This window comes from Erigeron canadensis, chromosome 1, assembly GCF_010389155.1.
Source record: "Erigeron canadensis isolate Cc75 chromosome 1, C_canadensis_v1, whole genome shotgun sequence".
Taxonomy (NCBI): Eukaryota; Viridiplantae; Streptophyta; class Magnoliopsida; order Asterales; family Asteraceae; genus Erigeron; species Erigeron canadensis.
Genome location: NC_057761.1, coordinates 41,895,638 through 41,913,977, shown reverse-complemented (window position 1 = coordinate 41,913,977; position 18,340 = coordinate 41,895,638). Strand labels below are relative to the sequence as shown.

The window sequence follows — 18,340 nt, the reverse complement described above, 5'->3', positions numbered from 1 at the left end:
TATAAAACAAACATTGTTGTGGAAAGCTAAAAGTTGTTAGTAGATTTATCATTTTCCTTTAGGGATAGAAAATTGATACTGAATGTCACTTTGATAATCCCAAAAACCACACGTGTGTGGTTTATTGTAATCTCTATCCTTGTTACATTTTTTGATTTGATTATATGTCATAATCTTTATATTCAGATAATAAGACTATGACTACGTGTAGGATGTATCATCGTATCATTACTACATATATATCGGAATGAAGTGGCATGATTGGAATTGCAACAAAACTAGTGACGCAACTAATAGTAGGTGCATTCATCATTCCGTTTTTTGTAAATAAGTTTTAATTTAAAGATAGAAATCATAAGAAGTCTACACAAATGTAAAGTTCCAATTAAAATTTAGATCAACTTTTCGTTCCTTGTCTCTGCAAAATTAAGATTGTAAGACCTGATCAAATGATCAATATTAAAAGATCTTATTTACATGTTCAAATCCATTTATGTATGATATAAACATCAAACCAATAGTGTATGTGTATCACCAACAACAAAAAAGATAACTTCAATGGCTAATTAAATTTGATGTTACTGGTTTAGATTTTAAAGTGTTTAACATTCGACCTAATTTTTTTTTTTTTATCTATAAACTCTACTCTTAAAAGTCAAATGGCTATTTTACCAGCAAATTTTACAACAAATTTAGTTCATTGGTAATAATATGATTATTTTTTTAAGTTAAACAAGATCGGTCCAGAATGAGATCCTAAAATCTTGTAATCAGCCTCAAGACTATACAACCTATACGAGCCTCGATCGTTTCTGTTAATCTGGATCATAAATTCTTAAGATCTAAATCTTAATAACATCCTTTTTGTTCCTCTGCTACAGACCTAGCTACAAACCTTAAGGTAGCAAGTAGGAATGAAATTGGAAAAGCAGAAGAATAAAGCAAAACAAGTTTGTTGTCTTCTTGTCTATAACTGCCATGCTTTGTTAAAGGTACTTGAGATTATAAAAAGGTGAATGATTTATATTTGGTTTTAGCTAATGTCTTCAAAAATAAAAATATTAGATCAAAATTAATGACGAATTTGTAAGTGGATTTGACACATGCGTGGTTTTACATAGATACTATCTGTATGTGAATTTGTATTAGAGAAAGTTAGGTTGTTAAACTAGAAAGGGTAACAACTAACAAGTATAGGGCCTTGTTTCATATTTAGTTAATAAACTTAATAGTTAAGAATTTAATTTATGTTTTTTTTTACTTAATAAACAAAATAACTGTCAATTACTTATAGTTTACTTAATACATACAGAAATTTTTAATGCATTCAATCACTTAATACACTCCGCACTTAATAATTAAAAAAAAAACGGGCCCTACATCTATTTTCTAAAATTTGATAGTAATTACTTTTTACACTTTGATGTACACAATGTATTTACGTTATGTACATCAAAAACTAAAATCAAATGCAACAAAGAGGAAAACTAAAGTATACTAAGCAGTAAAAAGTAGGTTTATCATTCTTTTCATGCTTTCGCAAATCTTTATATGCCCAAACCGGTTATCTCATTAATTAGGAGTGGTTAAACGGTGATCAAATTAATACTTGATTTAAATTAATTTATCACATTAACTATGGGTACTTATTACTTAATTAAAGGTCCAGTAGCTGCAAGCAGAATTTGTAGGCAACAAATGCATTCATAAAATGGGTAGTTAATAAAAAGTTCGCTTAACTTAAATCATATAGGCTCGTAAAATCCTAGTTCAAATAGGCTAAATTATATAGGTATATCCAACCAGCCCAAAAAGAACCAAGAGCACTAGGTTTTTCACATCGTGATGCCCCCTACGACCCTACCACACTAATTTCTAATCTGATTTTAACACCATCATCAATGTGTATTGCTGGTGTGATGACCGCAACATGGAGAAAACCAGAGCGAATGTTATCACAGTCGAATTTATAGCTATTAGGGACTAAGCAATCGTTTTGGGCTTCTAAAATTCGAAGGCTTCAATATTTTGTATAGTAGGCTTAGTGTTTAAACATGAGGCTAAGTATTATTATATAATTTTCATTGCAATAACACCCTTATTGTTTTTTGCATCAGCCTTTATACTGTTTTTTTTTTTTCAACGGGTTTCTCTCTCTTCTCTCTCTCTATCTCTCTCCATCCTCTGCTCTCTCACCTCTAACGGCTCTTTCTCCTAGATCTTGGATCGGAGATTGAGCCTATGATTTCGAGATTCAGATCGTGTATTTGAGATTGAGAGCTTGAGATCGAGATTATTCTCATCCGGTTAAAGCTTCCACTACGATGGATCTAACCCTTTTTTTTACACTCTTTGGGCCGAAGGTCCCTTCCACTTCGATGGATATGAAAGCAGCCTCTCTACTTTATGTAGGGGTAAGGTCTGTCTACATTATACATCCCCCGTACCCCGGCTTATGCCAGGATTGGGTACCGTTGTCATTTATACTGTTTTTTTATTAGTAGTTTAACAACACTGTTTTTATTTATTTTAATTAATTAGTATGTTAATAAACTCAACCCCAAATTTTGATATCGTTTAAAGCCAAAGAAAAAACCTTGACCGACATTGGTTTATATAATTATTTAATATCAAAATGATCTAGAGTTCCTGTTTCAACTTTTTTTCCCCCAAATTTCAAGATTGGGATTACTTTTCCATAACCTATTTTATCATGAGGTTTGAGCACTGTTATATAGACTAAAAAAGTTTTAAACTTGAATCTTCATCCGATTTCATATGTAATCTCGACAACTAAGTTAATAACTAAGAAAAATTCTATTCAAAAGTACATTTTTATGCATGAAATAACAGCTCACTTTTTTAGTCATTCAAATTGAGAGAATGTACAATAACAATGAGTCTCTATGCCAAACCAAAATACATTTTCCATGTCTAGCTTGTCGGCCAAAGACTTATCATTGTTATAAAATGAGTCTTTATTTGACTTGTTTCAACATAAATGGAACGATATTATTCAATATTTGTCGGTATAAAATAATGAATAAAACGAATATTAGTATGAAAAGACTAGAAGTCGATTTAGCAAAAAGATGGGTCGACAAAAAGTTTGAGTACAAAAGCACAAAATTAAAGATATGGTGGGTGAGCAAGAAGGATCAAAAGTGCATTCAAGTTCTTGTGTACAAATTCTTTATTAGTAATCATTTTGTTTGTAAAATTGTATATTGTTAACATTTCTTAAGTCTTAACCCCTCACAAACTTCTATTGTAATGCAAGAAAAGCTAAAGGTTCGAAAGTCAGAGTCCAAGGACCCCTTTATGGACCACACTCTTAGCATCTTTAATTTGTATTCCATGCTTGAATATTAGTACATTTTGCAAACAACCAATAGAAATGATGACTTTTTTTGGTTAGGGTAGCTCAACATCACCCCTCTCCTGATATCATTAGTGTATGATAATAATTTTCCAAGAAAATTATAAACAGAACTGTAACTATCTTAACTAAAGTTTTGAAGCTTATGGATTTTAACTTTACAAAGAGACTATTGTTCTTGTAAAATTCTTCAGGGGCATTAGCCCATGGCCATGAGAGTGAGTTGAGCCTTTAAGGCCTTTTGAGTTTTGATATTAGAAAATGAGTAACCATATATTAACATGAAAATCAATCTAATAATCAGCCAAAATATTTTATCATATACTAACCACTACTAACCCTTAAAGACGCGCTCATTGAGGTACCAGCGATCCTGGTTTACCTCTCGGATACAAGGTAACTTTTTTGCATAGTAGCAGAGAACAAATGACTAAAACCTTTTGTGACTCATTAATTTAGAGGATATAAAAACCAAAGCACACCGAATAGATTTCACATTACTGCTGCCCATTTTCTAGTTTTGGAAGTAAAAAAATTCCGTTGGCCCCGTTTGGTTTCTACATTCCAAACAACTTACCAATATAAGTGTAAGATTTAAACTTAAATCTCATAAAACTATACAAAACAAGTACTAACAACCCCTAAAAAGATGTAGGGTCAGGTTAACAATGATCATTCTTTGAACTATTTTTGTACTCGGAGGATCAGCTAGTTAAACTGCATACTAATCCTCTATTTTAGAGGGCATTTAAACAAATGACCAAAGTTTTTAACATTGTAACCGACCATTTTTCTAGTTCTGGAAGTAAAAGCATATTTGTAGGGCCCCATTTGGTTTCAATGTTCCAAATCAACTTCAAGAAAGGCCTTTCTTTGGGTGCCTACCACATACACACATAGTCTAGCACATATAAAACCACCATACAAAGACATAAGATGTACATTAATATCATGGAATCATATTGAACTTTCAAAAAAGCAAATCCCCATTATTCATAGTACCTCCCACTAAATCATATGCCCCCAAATTCTAAAAGGAACAAGCACCTCCCAATATCAACGATATCCAACCGCGTCATGAGCAGGTTCTTAAATGTGTTAATGTCAATGAGACTTAATTCCGTGATGAGCAGAGTTGAGCTCTTAAAAGGTCAACTTAGCATTTTCTTGCAGTTAAGGCATAAAGTCAAGATTACGATGAAATGGGGAAATATCAAAAGTATAGCAACAGTGAAGAAGCATGATAAGATGTTGAAACAAATAAAACATAAATGGGAAGTTAACTTTGAACTTTCTTGAAAAATTAGGCATAAATTCAAGAGTTGGATGAATAAGAAGCATCACAGTATCTTGAAACAACTTATAAAACAAAACTGGGAATTCAACTTAAAATGCTCTTTTGAATGAATTGGAGAAAATGTGCAAAAGTTATAAACGAAAAAAACAGTCTAAAGAGTAAGATGAAAGATTGAACTCTCACCTCACCAATATCCTTTGGTAAACAAGCAAAAACGAGCCCAAACTGCAGGATTTCTGAGCCTAGTCCTCTTCTGGAGCTGGAAGATTAAGATCAATCATATCATTATATACTGGTTCCTCATATCCAATTGGTGCCATATAATCCATCCTATCTGCAGTGCCATTGAGGAAATGAGACCTTTTGTGACCCCCTAAAGCTTGCCCTGATTTAAACATCCTAAAACAGATTGGGCATTCATGTCCTTTGTTCTTTTTTGGCTTGATTTTCTTTTCATACTTAGCCTTTTGACTACGGGCATATTCGACATCTGAACTGTTTCCACCCGAACCAAAAGCATTGTTCTTTTTGTGGCAGGGCCTATGTCCTCCAAGCCCTTGAAAAGAGCTAAAAACTTTGTTGCAGTTCATACATTCATACTTGTTTTTCTTCTTATATGGTCCTTCCCTGTCTGGATAATACGAATCATCACTATCTCGAATCCTCTTCTCTAAAAACTCATCATAACCAAATTCCCTAAACAAATTCCTTCTAATTTCTTGCTTTTCTGCATATGTTAAGTTTTTGTAGTCAAAACCATTATCCTCTTTTGATGCATTCTTCTGTTGATCACCATTCCTAAGTTGCTCCTCAACTGAAATATCAGATTCCACTTTCTTGGTTCCATTCTTACAATACTCAGTATTCGAATTCTCAAACGGGTAACTCTCAGTCTCATTCTTAGCCATATTCCATTCCTTTCTACAGTTCTTTAACTCCATTGAAGACAATTTAGTCTCTACAACTGAATTATTGTCAGAGGATTCCACAACAGAATTAACACCACCCCAATTAGTAGAATCCTTAGATAACATCATCAAACAAATTGCTAGTTCTTCTTGTTCAAGTTCATCAATTTCAGAAACAGAAGATGACCCATTATTGTAATTACTATTATTACTAGTACAATTAGCATAATTCAAAGAATAACAAGATGGTTTCACCACAAGTTTCTTGTACCTTTTTGTTTTGGACCTTGTAACACAAACAGGATCATCCTCCTCATCATCATTATCATCTTGTCCAAGCTCGTTTTCTTCGGTATCCGAATGACTGTCTTCAATCAACAACTTATCTTGATCATTATCCAGATTGTCACTTGTAACAGTCCAAGAATGATCATAATCCTTCAAACTTCTATCTTTGTCAGAATGAAAAGCCATATGACCACATAAAGCTTTTAAAGATTGAAATCCTTTACCACATTGTTTACAAACTTTCTCATTTGGGAAAGGTAAAGTTGATGATGATGAACCAACTGCTCTCCAACTCTTTTTAGGATTCTCTCTTAATCCATACGAATTCGAATTCGCATTTTCATTACCATTTATAATCAGAGTTGAAATCTTTTTAACTTGCTCAAATTTATCATCTGATTCTGCTAAATTAACAGCAGCAGCAATTACATGAGACCTCATATGTCCACCTAATGATTTCCCACTTGGATACCTTTTATCACACAACTTACACACATATCTCAATTCATCATGCTCTTCTTCCATCTTGAAATTTTTTGTTATCAAAATCAAATTTTGATGAATACCCAATTCAAATAACCAAAAAATAAAACACCCCTTTAAAAAAAAATAATCAGTTTGATTTGCTTACTAGTACATTTGCTGAATTTTCAACAAACATCTTTTATGGCTCAAATCCCAATTAAAAAGTGGATCAATAGTACTTCAAAAAGCTCATCAAATTCAGGGATATTTTCCTTTTTTTTAACTTCTCAAAGCAAACAAAAAAAAATTATTAAAAATAAAATAAAATCAAAACAAGCCCTTTTGTTTATTTCAATTTGGGGGAAGTTCAAGATTACAAATCTTGAAAAAATCAACTACTTAAAAACCAAAAATGAAAACACAAAAACTAACAAAATTCTGAAGTAACTCTTAAGATTTGCATAAAGTAAACAAAACCCATATGTAAAAATCAAAACTTTGTATAAAAAAAGAACAATGAGATGTGAAATTGAAAACAGACTCCATGAAAGAAAGACTGTTTCATATGAGAGTGTGTGTGTTGTAATTAGTGTGTGTTTGTTTTTAGTGTTTATTGTTTTTCTCTCTCTGGGAAAAATATATATATATGTTATATTATGTGTATAGTCTTAGGAGAATTTCATGCATGGAAGTAAAGTCGGAGTACTAATAAGAAGGAGAGAGAATGACACGTGTAATCAAGAGAGAGAAGCAAGCTGATCTGACGGTCAATAATTGTGGATGGATCGAATTCAGGGGATCTCAATAGAGAGTTACAGAAACAATTGAAAGAAACTACCAGAGAGAAGAAGGCATGATTTGTTATGAGTTTGTGATGTGGAATTAAAACTACAATTTGTTCCTCTTTGTTGGGTGTGTGTATATATATATTTATTAAAAACAGGGGATTTAGTACCTTAATACAATTTCTATAAAGTTTAATGAATTTTATTTTGTTAAAACCGGTTTATAAAGTTAGCTTCTGACTTGGTATATCTTAGTTGGATTTGAATATATCAATTCAATATATCAAAATATAAGATATTTCAGATTTTTTATTTCCTACAAACCTAATCTAAATAAAAGAGAAATTGTAATCCTTATCATGTTACAAATTTGTCACCATAAAATTATTGTTATAGTGTGATAATAAAAGGAAATTTTTATTTTATTTAACTTTACACCTAAGAACTTAATACTTATTTACAATTAAATCTTTGCCTAACAAATATACTAATAATTTAAAAAATTATAATAATAAGAGTAAATTACAAATAAAAGATCTCAAAGGCCCGGTTGTATCGATAACATAATCCATTTCATCTTCTTGTTACCGGAAAACACAAACTCTGACCTAACGTAAAGCCGTAATTAAAATAAAATACCGAAATAGCAGCAATAATCAATATAACAAAGTTAATTGTACTTGTAACTTTCTTTTAAAGAGAAGGCACATTGTGGACAATGTGTTAGAACATGTATTTTTTGGGTGAAAGTTGTATTCACACCAGGACATGCAGGTGGTACAATTTGTTACTCTTTGTTAGGGTGTAAAAAGCAAGTGATTATTTGATAAGCAGCTTAAATTTTGTTATTAAATTATGAATACTTAAATTTGGATGGAGAAACTAAATAATATACTACGTAACAATAACAATAATAAATGAATTATAATTGATAATCAATACAGTATATTTTTCTTTATTTTGGACTTCTGGTTATTGTTTTTTCTTTGAGCATGTCAAGATGCTATTAATAAATTTTAGACTTTCCGTATTGTCTATATTTGGGAAAACGACATACTAATGACCTACTAACTGGCATGTGTCAACATTTGTTAATAGTTAATGAATTTATGAATTTACTGAAATTTTTACGAAAAGTTACTTGAATTGTTTGAGCTACAAAATAAAGCATCATTGCTTTAATTGACTATACCAAAAAAGTTACTGATGGTAATAAATATTTGAGACTGTGGTACTACCAATTAACATTGCATACATCTAATTCCTCAAGTTTTGATATTTTACAACTATCATTAAAATTCTAGTTTTCCTTTTGTAAGGGTAAAAATGGATTTTTGCTGTTAACATATATGAGAAGATTGAGACTCATTAGAAAAAGATGCGTATGATTTCACACCAAAGATATTCAAGATTTGTGTAATTAATTCTTTTAGTAGCATACCAAAAATGGTTATTACTAGAGATGAAGTATACTTTAAGATGGTGGCATGCATTTACTTATTTATGTTTGTTTGCATGTTTTTTATGTATAAATGAAACAACTTTATTTAAATTTTTTTTCTGACAAATATTGATATACTATTAATTAACTTATTGCTTTTTAAAAATTAAAACCAGATGTATACTTGCATAATTTGTAGTGGTTTATGAGTTCTTAATTGTCAGTCTAAATTGGATTTAAAATTAAGCATTAGTAAACTTTGATCAGTACTTGGATAACGGTGGCCGGTAGATGGCTTCGATCAATTTGGATTGTCTAACACATGGATATATAAGTTACCTACTTTATTCAGCATCGTATATGTCTTATCTGCTAAAATACTTAAACTATTTCTTTTTATTCCAATTGTCTTACTCTGCACTTTCATCGCCACCACCATCGTAACATTATATGGGTACGTACTCTCTAGTTTAGTGAAAAAAAAAAAAAAAATTTTACCATAAGCATCTAATTTGGATTTTATTTCAACTTAAATGTTTGTATACAAGCGAATTACGGCCACAAGATTTAAGTTTCACCTTCAAATACGTGTTGATGTATAGCATTTCGCAACTATAATACTAAAATACATGATTACATTTTTTGTAACTTTTTGCATATTATCTGTGATTCTGTTCAACTCGAATATAAACAGAAATGTTTTTATATACTATCAATCCTGAATACAAAATTCGATACTTTTTAGGTACTTACAACTAAAGTAGACCAAACCTTTAACTGGTCCTTTCGACCAAGTTAATTTCCTATACATTCCATCTTGCTTTGCCTTTGGGTCCACGTAATATGGGTGTCATGGACCATTATGTGAAGAATAATATCATATCTTTGAAGTTTCCATAAATAGTTGGTCTAACAAAGTTGAGAGACCAATAGCTAAACGCCTAGACCATATAAACATTTTTAAATTATTGGAAGAGAGTAATCATATATTCATATTCACTCCATTAGAGTTCTAGACAAATAATGTTACATTGGATGTATAGTCTTATGAATTTTGTTACAATTAATTTAGTAGACATGTTAAAAGAGTACAGATTACACTTGTACATAACATAGTTTTACTTATTTGATGCGTAATATTATGGTCCTTTGCAACATATATTTTCAAATTATACACACGAATATGTGGCGATATGCAGAATAAAGGTGTAATCAAAGTTTGCTAACTAGCCGAAATTGACCACGCCTAAATTTAGTCAAGCTCGGTCTCCTAAAGTTGACATTTAAATCGAGTTCAAGTATCAAAATAGCCACGTTGTTAAGCTCACGAATTCAACAACTTTACACTATATGTGTATGTATTTGGACATAAATAATTTTTTTTTTTTTAAATGTGAGTCATGCTAAAAAAAAATGTCGAAGTTGAGTAAAACCAAGCTAAATAATCTGAGTTTATTGGTATTAACTTTTAAGTATATAATACTTGTTCTAGTATTGATTAAGCTTTGATTAGTTACTCGATTTGCTTGAACTCGTGTTGAATTTTAAGCTTTGAGTTTGGTTCAATTGAGCGCGAGAATGGCGGTTTATCGACTAGAATTGGCTCAGATACACCCCACAAAAGCGACTATCACATATTGATAATAAAATGAACACTAAATTAAAACATACGATGTTCTCAAAAAAAATACTCATCGACAAAGAATGAAATGATTATTCATTAATTCTTCTAATAATTCTTCTTAGAACATGTATTGGAAGGACCTATATCGTTGGCGTAAATCCGCTTATTCATTATTAGAACGTGTATTGGAAGGACCTTTGTTAGACGACACTTCCATAAAAAATTTTATTTTCATCAAACGCTTTATTTCAAGTGATTTATCTTACTTTTGTGCTATATATTTATTCTTTACAAAGCCTTACTTTATAATCTTACCTATTATGAATGACGAATCTTAGCAAAAACTGTTGAGAAATACAGGACCCACCACCTTGAAGTTGGAATTACATGACTTTTGACTTTGACTAAACTTTGACCATCATTCTCACCAAGTCACCAATATTTACATTCTTTCAGATTGTTATGTCAGAGAAACATTTCTTCTGTGTTTAATTTTTATTTTATAAACATGTCCAATAAAAAAATCTCTTTTGTTAAAGTCAACGTTGACCATATCACAAAAGCAGTATCAAAAAGCAGCCTGCCGTTCAAAAAAAAAAAAAAGGCAACCAATATTCAATTAGCAACACATGCATTTAAATTTTAGTTGGTCCCATTGGACTTTCCAAATAGTCATCAAAACCATTCAACTTTCATCAGTAGTAATCTTTATAAATAAAAATTTCTCACAAGAACCCACTAACTTTTCAAAACTTGCAAGGCCATGTGCATTCACAGTTTCAATGATGAAATTAAAAAACATGTCCAGGTATGGTTTGCTAGGAAAGATACCAAGTTAAAAATGATGCACCAGAAAACATTCAGGGAGGATAACCTGCAAATTCAAAGAAAAGAGGATGGAAAAAAGGGTATTTGCTGAATCCTGACTTGCTTTCTCTTAAGTAAACTCTTCCCTTTCAACACATTTATGAACACAATCAATATTGCAAGACTAAGAAGGCTAAATAAAAATTCTAACTGCAATCCAGAAGACAACAACGAACACAAATTATTGTGTAGACGAGTTCATATGTTAACAGAACCCCTATATGGACTACCATTTCACAAAACTAATGTACAATAAGTTACAGTGTGGTTTTTTATGTTCTCTCTCTCTTTTGAGGCTAGGAGTAATGCATTTGAAATAAGTTATACCTCATCAAGTGCAGTTCAACTGCTTTTGCCAGTTTTGGAAGATCCAAAAATTTCTTCGATCATGCTGCATGTAGGCAACAGGTCAACACCTTTTGCTGAGCCCATCGTTGAGTAGGGCGGATCCCAATGCAAATATGATTCCGATCTCAACCCACCATTGTGTCCTTTATAAACACTAAAGTGTTTTTCTTGCTCTTGATTACTTGTAGCTTTTGCATCATTTATATTGCTTAGTGAGCATTCATTGACTTCATTTTGGCCATCTTTAAGACCAATAACAATATCACCATCAGCACCAACATTGTCATCGTGATCACCGTCTTCAGATTGAAAATCATGATCTATGTGGTCAACCAAAGGTCCCACTACATGAAAATCTTGATCTTCTATTATGACTTCAGAAGGCCCTCTTTTGCTTCCCCACCATTCATCATCATCACTGTCAATCGCCAACAATTTTGATCTGTTTTGAACAGCACGTCTCCGGAGAACAAAAACATTGAAATAATAACTAACCAATTCTTTTTTTGTTCTTGACCGGAATGCGATTGAAAGTTCATCCCAGAATCGTTTACCATGAGAGACAGGATTAGAGTAAACAACATCTTGAAAAAGTTTTTCTTCTTCTTCGGTCCAGTTAGAAGCTACCTCCTCACCTATGTTATTAAACCCCAAATTGACAAATTTCTCAAACCCCAAAGAATCTTTTAAATTTAACCGCGCTTCATTGGCGTGTTGTTGCACACATCTGATGGAGCCACCATCTAAGCATTTGCAATCTGTTTGATAAATCAAAATTTCACCCTCTTGGTTGGGAATGACACAAATTCCCATCAAACTCTCCACTTTATCAGGATCAGAATTGTATTTTCTAGCTGAATCAGAATCAAATTCAGATATGTCAGCTTGATGTTCTGGTCCAAGAGGAACCTCTTTCCTAGGGGAGCAATTTAATAAAGATGCATATGTATCATCATAATGAACTACTTGTCGCCTTGGCAAGTTAAATTCAAATAATTCAGGAAAAAGATTTGAACAAAATGAGACCCCGGGTCCAGGGACATCTTCATGACAACTGATGCCAGCAAACATTGGTAAGGAAGCATTGGTTTCATACGTCTTGTCAGAATCTGGGAGAGCATTGACCTCCTCGTGGTCGCCTTCACGGAAGCAGTTAACCACACCTTCGCCTATATCATGGCAGAAAAATTGTGGTCGAGTTAGTTGATGATAAAGGTGGCAGTTCTGGCCCAATCTCCTAATAAATATGTAGATTTAGGTTGTTTATTCTATTCTTTCAAACAGGTCATCAAATGGTTATAATCAAATAAATACAGGAAACACATCAAACAGTGAGAATAGACTAAGTATTTACACACAGCACTAAATTTAAATATAACGATGCATCTATCCAGGAAATTTTTACTATGATGCTTGCAATCACAAGAGAGCTTTCCATTTTCTAAACCTTCCGTATGCCAAATAAAATTCTCATTCATCATGATCACTATGACAAGAGTGCAAATAATCCAAAATTCAATAATATCTTCACCAACAAATATAACCTTGAAAGTTTTTGAAAAGTCAAAATCAGGCTCGTGGTTATCTAACAGAAGCTTAACAATGAGGCAAGAACAGGGGACATTGTTGGATACCAACACTAGGAAATTGAGCATACAACAGATTAGCACACAAAGGAGCAGATTCTGAAAGCATACACATGAATTGGTGTGATTAGCCTTACACATGGGAGAATCATGTTAAATTTAAAAGAAAAAAAAAGTGTATCTCACTTGGAACTTCCAGGTTTCACAACATTTTTGTTGAAAGAAAAAAACTAACATGATGTGACTAAACATAGTTTAGATATCCTTCCGTCTTATTTCCAAAACTGATGCTAGTGATAGGGTATGAAAACGTTCAAATATTTTGATGTGCATCCACGTCACAACCTATGAGATCATTAATCACGATAGTAATATTATTCACACAAAAAAAGAGGTACTTGTCGAAAAGTCGACAACTTTTTGAGCCCTCAAGCTTGAATTTTCACAGTAAACTAACCACTTTTTGGGAAACTAGCGCAAAAACACTGTTTTGAACAGCAAGCAAAAAAAGACAAACTAAAAGATTAAAGGAAGCAAAAAAGTAAATGCGAAAAACAAGACATGTACTTGGCTTTTAGTTGACTAAAAGTACTCCTTCTAGGCACTCCATTAGTCAAATGAACATTTTATATTTTTTCATAATATTTTGTTATCCAAAACTTTGATCAAATAATGTCTAATGTGTATATCTTAATAACTTGACTAACAGATAAAGGACTTCCATTAACACTTCACTAAATACTACCCTCTCTTTTATTTACAGTTTGTTAAAGTTGAATACTATATGTAGTCCACTAAGAAATATCTCATAATGGTCCTCCTGCTATAACTTTTTCTGTTGTATATTCTGCATATTGACTGTAAATACACAACATGAGCACAGTTCAAAACTCTAGTGAGCATAACAAATAAAATGATGGCAATTAGATCAGTAGATCAAAGAATACACATGAAAGGTATTATAACTATAATTCTCTACTCACCTGCAACCACAACATTTTGAGCTGCTTCAAAAGAGGATTTATCTTCTCCAAAGAAATCAGGCTTATTTTCACTTTCAATATGCTTTGGATGCTTAAAAAATTCCTGCAAATCCTCATCAAAAGGTCGTTTGGTTCCCATTACAACCTGCAATATATACACAATGTATTATATTGAAGGGCAGAAAAGTAAATGATCTCTGACTAGATAAGCAACCAGTAACACTTAATTCGACAGACACAAAAAAAGTTTGTCATTGCATGAACTCCTAAAGTTGACATCATGCAACTGAGACATTCACATAATACAAACCAAGATACGACTCAGACATGTCCTGACATAAAATTCCCATAAATCCAAATTATGAACTTCTTCACATGAGTATTGTACAATGCAATTAATCATGTGTAGACCATGAACCCAGGTCTTTGATTAATAGGCAAGTAATATAAACCTAGTATCACAAAATTCCCATGCAGTAGATAAATTTGCAAGGAAACAAAATCCCCAAATATATCCAACTTGTCATATTTTGATATATTTTTTTGTATCATACTTAAAAATTAATACATTATAATTCGTGTTTTAAATGCATCCAACTTGACAAGTCTTGCTGTCATACTTTCAAAGCTTCTTACATATACCAAACTTCCAATTTAATACTATTGTATACATCTAGTAACCTCTTCATCAGATAGACGGTATTTTTTTTGTAAATGTGACAGCCATATAAGATGTCCCATCATCTGCCATGCGTTTATTAATTATAAAAGGCCAGATACATCAAAAGGTTAAACAAAATGGAAGTTTGATACATACAAAAGCAAGTTCAAATGTTGTATACATACTATAGCAAAATGTGAGATGTTGACTAAAGGGACTTGGTCCTGCTGGTATTCGACATGGCTGTTGTGGACTTGTGGGTTATCTATTCCCGTTGTAAACAAATTTTAAATAAGTGTTCGCGGGTGTGGATACTTGACCTCATATAAAGAAAGATATTTGTTGGATACATTAAAATAAGAAACATATGAAACTAAATCTACTTATCAGACAATAGCAGAACTGCAATTCAGAGTTTCAAATTTTACTGAAGGAAAAATTAGAAAAAGCCACTTCCATCTACAGACCTTACAACATTGAGATTCAATTAGCAGATTAGCAATTGCAATAATAACTAATGGACCAACGAATATGTTTTGTGTATGACACGATCAATTATACCTGTTTCCATTTGGATTGAACTTTTATGAAAAGTAACATTCTGATAAAAGGTGGAGTTGTTCTTTTCAATGCTCCTAATTGGAATTTCAAACCTTGACTACACACGAATATGTTGTGTGTATGGGTAAAATACAAACACCTAAACCCATTTCAATTTGCATCTAAGTTTTTTGAGTATAGACTTGCTGATAAGGGAAGTTGTTTTTTTCAATGTTCCTACATTAGAAACTTGATCCTAACTACCCCAAATGCACAAGGGTAGGTAGCGAATATGGATGCAATAGACTGAATAAGACAATGTTAGGACGAATGATATCTTGTTGAAAGAGGTTAACAGAAGATGCATATAACGCAAATTCATCAGAAAATTTAACATGTAATCAAAGCTACATTTTTCAAAGCCAAGAATTGTGATCCATATAGATATCAACACACACAAAAATACATAATCAAGAACAATCAAGAAACTAAATACTCAAGGGAAGCAAGTTGTTTCACGATTTCTAGAAGCTTGAATTTTTGCAGTTACAATTAAATATTGAAATGGATAGATTAAATGGAGGCTTTTTTAGTGTATTTTGTATTGATGCTTTAATTTGAAAAGCTTTAATATATAAAACACGTTTAAAATTCAATTTGAATATGTTCATATGTTGACGCCCTTCGCTAGTAGAATGATGTGTATATCACTATATCATACACAAGTTTGCATGTATTGGTGATGATGTTCACTTTTAATTACTAGTAAAGAAACCATCATTTCATAAATCCATACGCTCCATTTCAATTGTAAAAAACTAAATCTCTCAACCAACATATGCAAGTAAATACGGAAATTCCCGAACTTTAGCCAAACCAAAATCATAATCAAGCAATTTACCAAAAACCCCTTTGAGTCTATGACTTAGTGAAGGAACAACCTCTCACAACAACGAGCACCTCCAAAAACGTAGATTATACAATTATTGAAGGGCACATACATATGAATTGTATATTACCTTTTCAATAGTGTTTATATGTTTAACGTGCTATTAACTTATTTTGCAACTTTTTCCCAATCATCTCTACTACATTATAAAGCATTTGTTCCCTCCATTTTTTCAACTTTAAGTAATTGAAAACCCCATAATACCCCTGTCACTTATTCATAATACCACTAGAAGAAATCTTAACCACGCATTTTTCTCCCTCTCTCCAAAAATCTCAACCACTCACTTTTTCTCTCTTCTCCATAAATCATTTTATTCCTCTAATTCATTCAAAAAAATTTATCTCAAAAACCATGCATCGATAAATTATAAAAATTATATGGGTTTTCTTAAAATTTCATGCTCTTTCATTAGAGATGTCATTCGATATACTTTCAACGAATTTTTAAATCCGAGGGCGGAGCCCGTAAGGCTAAGGAATTTGGCTATCACCTCCTATGACCTACCACACTTTATGACCTATCACCCCCATCATCTCAGCGCCGCAACGTGCGGGTACTTTTCCCAACTATTGCCACACTTACAATAAGTTTTTCTTATGGTTGTATACTTGTATAGTTATACAAATGAATGGATTATAGATTATGCGTAATCTTGCAAACAAGTATATGATACATTCATCTTTGGATTCGATGCATTATATCCCAACTTGCATTCATAAATGATGATATTTTATATATTATTCGATGCATTATAGCTTGATGAGAAGTTTCAGCTAGCAAAGCAACACATAACGATAACATTTTCGAAACCAAACGACATGCACTAACAACACTTGTATAACTAAAAGTTGTTTAGCTATTTCACGGTTGCTTAATAACAAAGATACTACATGCCAAACACTCAATTTAACACATGAGAATATACTATATAATATATATATATATATATTAAAGCTTAATAAGAGCTTACCAAATCATAATTAAAGAATAAACTTACCAAATAAGAGCTTCTCCAAAATATCAGCACCTACGAACACTGGATTATCAAATTAGACCCAAAAAAGAAAAGAATTACTATAAATTGATAGGAATTGAATAAAATTAGGATCAGGGATTCATAGGGTAAACATTAAAGAACAAACCCTAACCCTAATTTTTCAGTGATTTTAAGGTTTATGATTGAAATTGAAAGAATAAAACGAGAATTGAATGCAATTGGAATGAAGAGCCTATATTTAATTAAACAAATAGAGAGGAATTGAAGGTTGATCTGAGAGATGGAAAAATTTGGGGGGAAATGATATGAGATTCAGTTTCTGTCAATTTGATGATGACGACGACGATGATGATAAAGTTATTACAAAAGCGGGTATATAAACCGGGTTCGGAGACAAGAAAGGGGGGAAAACGGGCATTACCGCGGGCGAAATAGGCTGTGTCACGTGCACAATTTTTTTAGTACATTTAGGCTGTGTTTAATATATCAGATTTGTTCTGAATGATTCAAAAAAATGATTTGATAACTCTGAATACATATGGTTCTGAATGATAATTTGAATAATAAAAATTTACCATATTAACCTTCAATTGAATAACATAAATAATACAACTAAAAAAACAACATTATAAGATTCACCCTCACAATTCGCAATGCATTTTTCAACGTCTTCAACAATATGATACTAGCATATCATAACATTGTCAATGTTCCATATATCATCAACAGTTCAACACCATCAATCCAGTCCGAATTATTATCAACATCTTCAATTTATTAACACCAAAGTTTTTTTGCATATATTGGTTATAGGAACCAACTAGATTATAGACCCGTATCCAACACTAGACATGGGACTTACGACATTATTAATATTAGATATTACTACATGTAACTCATAAAAGCTTATAAGTTCAAAGTTGAAGATTTAGGTAGATACTAAGTATTCAATTCAAATGTCAAGAATGTTAAGCTAATATAAAGAAAACTAATAATAAAATAACATTGGAAACATATACCCTCCTTTATCATTAGAAAGAATTCTATCATAGACGAAATTTGTTGTAATATTTTTTGTCTTCTCATCTTTGTAACATATTAACACCTTAAAGCTCATTCTCGACTTAACTCGAGATACTGTAATGTACAATTATTCGTGTGTGAAACTGGGCTTTGTAAATAGAAACCAATTTTAAAAACATTGTAAAAATAATTATTT

The 18,340-nt window shown here is 31.9% G+C and overlaps 2 protein-coding genes across 2 annotated transcripts; both read right to left on the bottom strand.

Moving 5' to 3' along the window:
* Window positions 1–4,692: 4,692 nt before the first annotated feature.
* LOC122585595 (zinc finger protein ZAT9-like) lies at window positions 4,693–6,424 on the bottom strand. Its single transcript, XM_043757718.1, has one exon. The coding sequence runs from the start codon at window positions 6,395–6,397 to the stop codon at window positions 4,919–4,921; it is 1,479 nt and encodes a 492-aa protein (XP_043613653.1). The 5' UTR covers window positions 6,398–6,424; the 3' UTR covers window positions 4,693–4,918.
* A 4,744-nt stretch (window positions 6,425–11,168) lies between these two features.
* Window positions 11,169–17,404, bottom strand: LOC122578072. The gene is made up of 3 exons (XM_043749944.1): window positions 17,122–17,404; window positions 13,972–14,116; window positions 11,169–12,571 (listed from the first exon to the last, which is right to left on the bottom strand). Exons 2-3 carry the CDS (start codon window positions 14,108–14,110, stop codon window positions 11,397–11,399), a joined length of 1,314 nt encoding a protein of 437 aa, XP_043605879.1. The 5' UTR covers window positions 14,111–14,116; window positions 17,122–17,404; the 3' UTR covers window positions 11,169–11,396.
* Window positions 17,405–18,340: the final 936 nt, after the last annotated feature.

Bases quoted from the DNA above. Each gene is read 5' to 3' on its own strand.
- LOC122578072 (XM_043749944.1), bottom strand. From the start codon at position 14,110: ATGGGAACCAAACGACCTTTTGATGAGGATTTGCAGGAATTTTTTAAG. The intron at 12,572-13,971 runs GTGAGTAGAGAA...GCCATGATATAG, and splicing joins TCAAAATGTTGTGGTTGCAG to GCGAAGGTGTGGTTAACTGC.
- LOC122585595 (XM_043757718.1), bottom strand. From the start codon at position 6,397: ATGGAAGAAGAGCATGATGAATTGAGATATGTGTGTAAGTTGTGTGAT.